Here is a 10,126-nt window from a genome sequence, read left to right as displayed (position 1 = left end):
TGGTTCACAGCTCTGGATAAGGGGTGGGGGGTTCGCACACACAGCTATCCATCTCACTTACACACCGCGCTGCGTTAAGATCCAGCACAAACAGATGAGCATCATTATGGGCCGACCCTCTCTCTGCTCACCCCTCTGCACTGTCCCGGATCCCCCGCTCAGACTCCGACTCCGACTCAGGCTGCGTTGTGTGGCACTGCATCCCGTCCCAGGGGCCTTCGGGGGCCAGCGCGTAGCATGATCAAACAAATGATGCGTCTGAAGGACAATTAGAGGCAGTAAAGGCAGAAAGTGTGAAGGGAGCCATTTCAGAGCCTGGAGCAAGTGTCTGTGTTTGTGTGTGTGTGTGTGTGTGTGTGTGTGTGTGTGTGTGTGTGTCTGTGTGTCTGTGTGTGTCTGTGTCTGTGTGTCTCTGTGTGAGAGAAAGAGAGCGAGAGTGAGTGTGAGTGTGTGTGCGTGCGTGCATGTGTGTGTGAGAGTATGAACGTGGGAGAGTGGGTGCAAACGTCGGGTAATAATTGTCGAATTAGACATGATGAGACCTCAATTCACAGATATCCTCTACAATGAGGAGAATGTTTTTTAGGAGGAATTGTAACAGCCCTGCTGGTACTTGTGTTGTAATTAGCACTGTTCCGATGTTTCTCTCGCCACGCACGGGCCCGAGCGTTCCACCCCTAGAACCACAGCAGCACTCCATTATCTATTACACACTCGCTGACTTCAGCGACAAAGCTCCCACTGGGGACGTGTGTGTGTGTGTGTGTGTGTGTGTGTGTGTGCGTGTGTGTGTGTGAGTGTGTGTGGAGGGGGTGAATGGGAGTGCAGGAATGGGACCCTGACTTGATGCCACAGCATGCAGCACGCTCCGCCACAGGCCATGCCACTCAGCAACACTGCGCACGGCCCTCTGAGCGAAGCCAGACGAGCTCTGTCTGGATGTGAACCTGGGGAAATGCCGTTGTCATAATTTTACCATTCTAAAGAAAATGGAATCATAGGTTCATTCTCTATGAAGATGTCAGGCCTGCTCCTGTATTAGGCTGTTTGTTTTGTTATTAGGCCGGTTATTATGCTGTTAATCTTGCCTCTGTTTTCATCTTTCATTAATTGAACTTTCAAACAGCATCCATGTGTAAGTTTGTTTTTGTTGCATCTCCATGGCCCTGTTAATCATCATTTTGGGTTACTTCTCAAGTCCATGTCTTGCAGGATTTCTGTTACTCATATCATTTGTATGATGCGTCTGGGCAAAAATATGATGCCAGAAAACTGAAAAATGGAGGAAAGATAACAACACTTTAATTTTCTCAGTTATTTTCCAAGCAGTTTCTCAAAACTGTCAAAGTTATAAGTAAGATATCCCATGGTTGTCACTGCATAATTAATTAGATAAACACTGGACCTACACCCTCCTAATAATAATAATAATAATAATAATAATACATTTTATGTACACCTTTCAGGACACCCAAGGTCGCTTCACAGATAAAACAAATAGAAGAAAAAAATCATATATCAAAAAAGGAGAAAAATATAAAAATATATATAGTCCATTTAGCCATATCACAGTCCATAGGCTAGTCTAAAGAGATAGGTTTTCAGTTCCTTTTTAAACTGGGCAATGGATTCTTACACATCAAGGGCTTCTTCAGGACTGTAAAATAGAGGATATAGCCCCAGTTGTTCAATTACTGTAGTGATTCGATATCTAATTATTATTATAATAATCATGATTAAACACACTGTGGGATTAATGATGGATGTGTTGCACGATATCTCTCTACTTTCACAGTTCAGTGGAAACGGTTCATTCCAGCAGAAGGAGCAATTCATTTATCTGTCCCAGTAATGGCAGCTGCATCAGGTTGACTAGACCTACTGCTGTTGGCATAAAATTACACAAAGTTAGACACACACACACACACACACACACACACACACACCACACACACACACACACACAGTCCCCTCAATTGTTATTAGTGCTTGTTTTGCATTCTATAATATCATACATATTTTATTATTTATTCTCTTCCCCTTAGACTGGTTCCTTTGACATCACCTCAATATTTTGCTGATATCACACATAAGCACACACACACACACACACAAAGAGAGAAAGAGACACACACACACGCACCCACAGGGCAATCAGCATCAGTTCCTCCACCAGGGAGTAGTGGTGGCTGATCCCTCCTTTTTGACCTTCACAGCCATGGCCAGAAATGTGGGCGCGGGACTTTGAGTAAATGCCGCCGTCTGGCCTCTCTGAATGTTAGGAAATGCTAATGGACCCACTACGCTACTCTCTCTCTCTCCTTCTCTCTCTTCTCTGTCTCTCACACACACAAATACAGGTGCAAAGATACATACACACACACAAACACACATACACACACGTACGTGCATGCACACCCAGACACACACACATACACATGCAAATACACACACATAGAACCACATACACATACGTTTTTAGTCACACACGTACACACATACACACACCCACTCCCTCATCCTTCGCTGCACGTGCTCAGTAGCGTACGTCCCTCCACATTACATCTGTCTGTTCTCTGCCAGGAGGTCTCGGAATGTCAGCTTTTCCGCTGTCATGGAAACCTGTTTCCTTGGCAGCCCACACCCCACCTTAAACAAACCCACGTACCCCCCCCACCCCTTCGAGCATGAGTGGGTTGTGGTGCTTCAGTTTACACAGTAAGATGACAGAGCATTCTCACAGGCACACACATAACAGACATAACAGAACACAAAGCAGGGATCAAACGACTCTGCGTTTGCCATGCGAAGTGCTTTGAATGAGTGTGTTGTGTGTAGTGTGTGTGTGTGTGTGGGGGGGGTACAGATCACATTGTCAACCGATCACATTCTCAACCATCTCAGCATCCTTATAGGGTCACACACATGTTTCAGCAGTGTTCCAGACCTCTGCAGTCCTGTATGCCCTTGCAGACCTGAAGTGATATCTTCATCTTTTATTTCATTTTATTAGACAGGACCAAGGGGAAATGTAATATTGCCATCATTTCTACATTAAGCACTTGATTAAACACTCAGTCAGGGTATCATGATGGATGTTTTTAAGCTTACCACATATACTAAATTAGATCTGCAAAGCCTTGCTTGCTTGCTAGAAAAAGCCTGTATTTTTATGATAGCAATCAGAATGTAAGTTAGATATAATACTTTTACATGTGTTTTAAATACATATAAATATAAAAAATCTGTTCTGCAGAAAGATAAATTCTTCACTACTGCTTGAGTGATGGTATATGGCTGGCTATATACCATCACTCAAGCATGTTAAACATGTTTTCAGTGAGCATTTTCGTGGTTTAAGTTTCTTTAACACATTTAGCTGTAAATGAATCAACATCAAGATGAGCACATTGCATTGAATCAAGGACTTTTAATGCAGCTTCAATTTGTTACAAAAAACACTGTCAGCACTGAATCAATTGGTCAACAATGTGGAATGATGTTAGCATGAAAGGTTTGGAACAGATGGGGTGCTATTTGCAAATTTCACATTTTACCATCATGTGATGGTAAAACACTGCAGAGGTCTTCTGTTATATGTTAGTCTCTGACTCCCCTGGTGGTCAAGACTGGTATCTTCATGATTTCATATGTGTTATCAGAAAACCAACCTGCATCAAGAAGTGCACAAGCCTGCTGGGAAAGTTGGGTTATCAGTATGTTTCCTGTTACAAATGCAGTACTTTGGATACTTAGAATGTGTAGCTGAGCACAGAAGCACCATACAGAACAGCGGTGGAACCAGATATTTGCTAGAAGGCATGATTTAGGCCCCGCTGCTGACAGATCTACTTGATCTCAAAGCCATTAATCCTGACATCCCCCTCAAAGTGCATGTATTTGTACTTTTCTCCACCCAGGCGGTTAGGGAAGTGGATCTGAGAGCCGTCTGAAAGAGTGATCTCAAATTCTGAATTGGTAAAGGTCATCAGGATCTGGATTAGTGAAACATGGAGGAAAAGAAGAAAGAGAAAAACAGAAAAATATATTTAGTTTACAAATATAATATAGCCAGTGATGCATACTATCATTTTGTGTGACATTGTGTGTGGATATGATATCAAACTTTATACTTTTATATTATCACAGCATTGTTTACTGTATGTCCACAAGAGGGAACTGATGCTTTCTGATGGAAACTTCTCATAAAGGAATTTTATGAAAATGGTTCTCATGTCTAAAACAAAGCTGCTTTGTGCTTTGTGCTTTAAGCTGCATGTTTCTATGTATTGCTCAAGTCTACGTCATTAACAACCATTGATCATGACTTTCATATTAACAGTGATAACAACCCCTTTTATGTCTAACAGATTATCTCAGACTTCTATTTGTTAAACAACTGTTTGAGCATCCTTTCATTAGAGGCCACTTTGTCAGCGCTAAACTATAACACACTGTGGTCTACACAGACACCCCCGAGGATTGTGGCCTTGCCTTGAACTCCTCGCCCTCGTTGAAGGGAAAGCCTCCCTCTCTGTGCTCCTCACACCAGCTGCCACCCATATAGGAGTTGCAGACGACCGCGCGCTGGTCGCCGTGGGCGTCGAAGCGGGGGTTCATGTGCAGGGCCAGCTCATCCTTGCTGTTCCCAATGTTAATGGCAAAGCTGTGGGCCACAGGTCAGTCGCAAAGATTACATCTCACCGGCCCTTTGATTACATGCAGACTAACAGTTTGACAGCACTGTGGTTTTCCAAACAATGTTTGAGGAATGCATGCCCTTTGTATACACTGTATTAAACACTTCCCACTCAGAGCAAAATATTTAGTCATAACCAGGCTTATGGCAGAAGTTAGCAGTTAAAGGACCCATGTAGGATAAGTCTAAGATGGAGGTAGATGTACAGTTAAGTGATAAAGATAGATTCAGCAGAGGTCTGTCATAACATATACTTTGTGCCGCTTTTACCATTCTAATAGTTAATGCAGCTCACACCAGTTTTCACTTACTTGGTTGAACCTGCGTTGGGGACCCCTGTGACGGTTAGGGTCTGACCCACTTTGAAGGACATGTTCATTACCACCACACCCTACAGGAAAACATGGGAAAGTTGTTGTGCCTTCTAGCCAACACAAAGCTCATACACAATCAATTAATGGAAAATACAACAATGAATTATTATTGTACTGCTTCAGGCTGAGTTCAGAACTAGTTCATTACCTAATTAAGAAGAGAAGTATACAGCTGACACTGAAATACATTTTTGATCCAGCATCAAGGTTAAGCTAGCTGTAGCTGTAGGACACCAAAAAAGGTTAAAAAAAAAAGGAACAAATTCCAAAAATGGCCAGTAAGGATGACCAAGGCCACACCTCACCAAGCCTCTGTGAGCTACAGTATTTCTGCCACACACATCTCAGTAGCAAAACATCTGTTTTCAATCTGTGCTTTTCTTTTCCTTTCTGTTTTTGTTTTAAACAAACCATTAGAAAATGGGCATAGAGTCAGTCCAGGCCTGTAAATCCTGCTGCTTGACAGCAGTGATCATTTTCCACTGGAGCATTTGAGTGTGAGTCAGAAAGGAAAGAAAGACACAGAGACAGAGAAAGAGAGGTGGAAAGAGAGAGGGAAAGAAAGAGAAAGCTCCTATTATGGCGACGGAAATAGGTGGCTAATGTATAGGGCTGGAGTGGGCAAAATGTAATTATATTTTCCACTGTGGCAGTCCTTCTGGCAGATGAAAGAGCAGGGCCAAAAGGCGGGAAGATGCTGAGGAAACCACCAATAGGAGTCCAACAGAAACCTGCACTCTGTGACTGTCTATGAGGCACCATCATGTTAAAGGGAGTCCCAAGCTTCTACATAGACCCCTTATATCTATAATACTGTAACCACTATAGTCTATATCCCAAAGTGAATGTTTTATTCATGTTACGGTGGTCATGCCGTACTTGACAGATTAATTGTTCCCCTTTGGTAAATTGTTACTGTGCATAATGTAAGTGATTACTACAGCACTCACTGAGGTGAGTCACAGGGATGTGACTTCCAGCCTGCCACACTTGTGAGGCGTGACTCACCAATGCTACTTCTTCTGTGTTGAAATCCTCACTGGTTAACGTTGATATTTGTGAACCTTTGAGGAATGTGTCCTGCATCCTTGCTGTGTGCAAAGAGGTCGGTGTGTGTAGTCTATTAGTGAGTGTGATAACCTGGTTTGCTAGGTGGTGTGGCCCTACATGCACGTCTCCTCTGCACACTATTACATAAGCTGAGAGAGTGAAGCTGTGATGATTACAGGGGGATATGCAGAGCCATGCCAAGCCTGTGGAAATAGGAGCCTGAGTTGGAGCAGGGGGTTGGGGGGGGGGCTTACATGTGATAGCTGTGCTTATACTGGCAGAAAAAAGGCTTCTAAATCTGGTGGAGGACAAGGGAAGAGAAAGGGGAAGTCAAAGATTATAGAAAGTGAGGGGAAAAGGGAGAGAGAGAGAGAGAAGACGAGAGTGAGAGAAAGAGTGAGAGAGAGAGAGAGAGAGAGAGAGAAAGAGAGAGAAAGACAAAGTTTAGAGTGGAAGAGGGTATGAATGAGAACTGGCATGGAATGACAGTAGACAAACAGGGAGAGAAACAAGATCAGAACCAAGGAGGTAAAACCTAAAAGATGTGTAAAGCAGGCGTGCATAGCAAGCAACTGGTGGGAAAGCCATAGAAAGTGATGAAGGCAGATACAGTGAGGACAGGGGGGGAATTCTTTCCGCATTATTCAGCTGGCGGTAGTGTAAACTGGCCCCTCTCTCAGAGTGCTTGGCAACGGCCCACGGAGCCTTCAAGTTGGCTCTCTCGCCACTGTGACACATATCACCTCCCTCTGCAATGGACTGGGGCAGCGAGCGTTGAGACCGGACAGCTGCCGCCTCGGTCAGTCAGCACACAGTTTCCCTACTGACCCTATTTGAGCCAATGGCTCTGTACCAGATCCAACACGTTTCTCATTTCTGGAACCATCTTGGATTCCTCTCCGTCCCTTATACCCAGAAAGTAAAGCAGAATGGGTGTGGCTGCAGTAGCTCTATAGCCTAAATCTGATCTAAGCATGAAGTCTAACATGTCTTGTGACTTGAAGAAGAAAATTAAGGTAAATTTGAGTTTGGTCTACACAATTGACCTTAAAGTAACTCAGTTATCATAAGCCATTTGAACTTCAGCATGTTGAAAACATACAGACTTTCTAAACTCAGCCACGACATTCTAAATTCTCTCCATCACTTTTCTTAATTGGGTCTTGATGGAATTTGTTCTGCATTCCATGTTGTTTTCGACCATTGACAGTGTTATCGACCGTTGCCAGTAAACACCAACCTATAGACAAAGCCTTTGTTGTTTGAAGCAACACCTGAGGATTTCAGTCATATGCTGCACATATTAACATTTGACTATTTGATGCTGCATGTGTTTTATTGCAAATTTTTGTGTTTTCCTGCTGTTTTTCGAGGTCTCAAAGCCTTTCAACTTTTCACCTCTTGCCTCATAATCTATACATTACTTTCTGGATTCAATCTAAATGCACTAAAACATAACAGCCTATATGGACACAACAGCACAGTAACCAAATTCCCTAATTCAGACTGACTGACCATTTGCATTTATTGTTTGAAAAAATCACAATGAATATAAGAACAGAAGTAACACTTACTGCCATCGTAGCCTTCTAAGTTTTTTCCCTGTGCGAAGAGTATGGAGAGAGTATGGAAGTGAGAAGAAAGTTCTGACTTGCGCACGCGCTTATCAACTGAGGGCCAAGTCGTGCTCAGTGACTGATGTTGAATGCAGCCAATTGGATTTAAGCGCTTTCATCTCTACTCCAATGACGAAATGAAACAGTTTCTGACTTAGATTACAGTTTGAATTCTTCAGCAATAGTGTAACATTGTGATAATTTAAGACATAGTCGATTTACAGTAATAGGCGTTAAATCCGCAGATGTGATTAATTTGAAATGGCATATAGCCAACATATAGGCTACACGAATAATATCCCCCCGTCTAATAATAGCCCATGCGCCGGGTTTCCAGGGTAATGGCAAAATATTTGTTTCATAGCCCTCTGCAAGCAAAACTATATATTAGCCTAGGCCTACTATAGCATATTGCGAATGGAAAACGCGTCTTACTCAACATTTCGGCCAAACTGCGATTGGACTTAGAAATGCCATAGATGCCATAGACCTACAATGTTGTTTGCGGACTAGTGCGCGCATCCTGGAAACACCAAAACAATTTATATTTACGCAAATCATCAGGCTATATTTTGTGGGGTAAGTGATTGAATTATGAATTCTCATTAAACCAGATTGTGATATTTAGGGGTAGGGTGTCAAATGTCATAAAACACTTTGTGGCATCATGAATAAATAGTTTTGTCCACTTAGCCTGTGCGTATGTAGATGTTCCACGTGAACTCCAAAATCTGTCCAAACCAAAACGTGGCGCAACGCGCGCACACAGAGGGCTTTCCAGTTTTCAGTTCGGTTGCTATGATTTCAACAGTGCCTTTTTTTGAAAAACAAACCACGCTCAGAGCAATGTCAGGAGAAAATCATGAGACAGTTGGCAGGGCTACGACGTCATTAAGTTAGCTATAGTGCCTGGCGCAATTCCAGATTTAGTTTGGAAGGTTGTCCTTGGATCGGGGCTGCAACATGTTTTACCTTTCTCATCACTGTAATGAATGATTAGCCAAGGTGATTAGTGGCACCTTGCGTGATTGGGGCATAATATAGGCCTATGCTACAGCAACAAGACAAAAACAGGAATATGTAGGCTTATTCAGATGAAGCCCTGTTTCGCCATCTGAACACTTCATTCCTATGTTTCTCCGTCCGTCTCCGTAGTGTTGCAACAGGGTCGTCAGAACTTGTCAAATGCAAATGCTGTAGTGTAGGCCCATGTGGAAATCCAGCAGCCCTCTGGCCCCCTCCTGCGGTATGACTAGATTCCTGCATGCGCATCCAGCTATTTGCTCAAGTATCTCCAAGTAGATTGCATCTGATGCTGTGAGCTATGGGCAAACCCAAATATGTTTCCGAAATAGCATACTACGCACTGACCTTCTGATCTTGACATAATAGTTGGCCAAGCCTAAGTCGTATGCAATAGGCCTAGTAGGCCGCCAACATAATGACATTTAATCTTGGAAACAGTCTATCTCAAAATTGTATAAAGACAACTTGTGATTTGCCAGGAAGGAATCTGTGAACATAAAACATCCGTAAATCACAAGACTCATACATAAAGACTGATACATACCCATATCCAATACACATTTACTTGCTAACTTATCAGATAATTTGTTGCGACACAACTGAATAGATAACCTAATCCTAGACTGTGTTTGTCAGCTGAAACACCAACCACGCGCCAAGACACAAATACTTACACTTTTTTAGACAACGTACATTATTTGATAGCTCACCAGGCTAGTTTGAAAGTCCTATCAGTACATGTATTTACTGGGCTATCTGTTTTAGTTACACCAATACCACTGTTGTATCCTGCATTTATGGAACCACTAGGGTGCAGTAGTATGAAGTTACATGCAGGAGTTCACTGAGAGACATGTAGTTTTGGGAGAAGAATAAAAAGAGACATGTGGACTTAACATGTGCTGTTGCTGAGTTTCTGTATAGTTAACCCAGTTAGAGAATTATAATATTTGGCGACGAGGATAAAACATGCTGATCTGACTTACCTTGCACTGAAAAAGGTCTGCATCGAGGCTACTCAAAGAAGGCAAGTAGTTAGCCCCATGATAGTTTGCTGATAGTGAAGTTGAAGTGGAGGAAGCTGCAACAATGTCTGTCTTTGGAAAAGTGGAGGCATTCGATCCAGAATAGGGTTGCCACCTGTCCAGGATTTTCATGGAGATTCATCTGTCCAGGAAAATAAAAATAAAAATCCTGGACACTGAATATCCCGGATTTTTGTACATGATGCGCAAAATGTGTATTTCAATTTAATTGAAGCGTGCCTACGTCCATAAACGTATGCACAGCTTTATTGGCTCTACAAAAATGACGTAGCATAACATGGGTGGTGGTGGTTAAGCAGAACTTAATTATGTATT

At 42.6% G+C, this 10,126-nt stretch overlaps 1 protein-coding gene across 1 annotated transcript; it reads right to left on the bottom strand.

Moving 5' to 3' along the window:
* Nucleotides 1-3,410: 3,410 nt before the first annotated feature.
* LOC125295466 (beta-galactoside-binding lectin-like) lies at nucleotides 3,411-7,803 on the bottom strand. Its single transcript, XM_048244719.1, has 4 exons — nucleotides 7,698-7,803; nucleotides 5,011-5,090; nucleotides 4,495-4,666; nucleotides 3,411-3,995 (listed from the first exon to the last, which is right to left on the bottom strand). The coding sequence occupies exons 1-4, from the start codon at nucleotides 7,701-7,703 to the stop codon at nucleotides 3,849-3,851; spliced, it is 405 nt and encodes a 134-aa protein (XP_048100676.1). The 5' UTR covers nucleotides 7,704-7,803; the 3' UTR covers nucleotides 3,411-3,848.
* Between the last annotated feature and the right edge of the window lie 2,323 nt (nucleotides 7,804-10,126).

This window comes from Alosa alosa, chromosome 6 (genome assembly GCF_017589495.1).
Source record: "Alosa alosa isolate M-15738 ecotype Scorff River chromosome 6, AALO_Geno_1.1, whole genome shotgun sequence".
Classification (NCBI taxonomy): domain Eukaryota; kingdom Metazoa; phylum Chordata; class Actinopteri; order Clupeiformes; family Clupeidae; genus Alosa; species Alosa alosa.
Note: the sequence above shows the minus strand (reverse complement) of the source record. Positions and strands in the feature narration are given on the sequence as shown.

Coding starts and splice junctions, on each gene's coding strand:
- LOC125295466 (XM_048244719.1), bottom strand. Junction 4,667..5,010: donor CCCAACGCAGGTTCAACCAA/GTAAGTGAAAAC, acceptor TGTGGCCCACAG/CTTTGCCATTAACATTGGGA. Junction 3,996..4,494: donor ACGAGGGCGAGGAGTTCAAG/GCAAGGCCACAA, acceptor TCACTAATCCAG/ATCCTGATGACCTTTACCAA.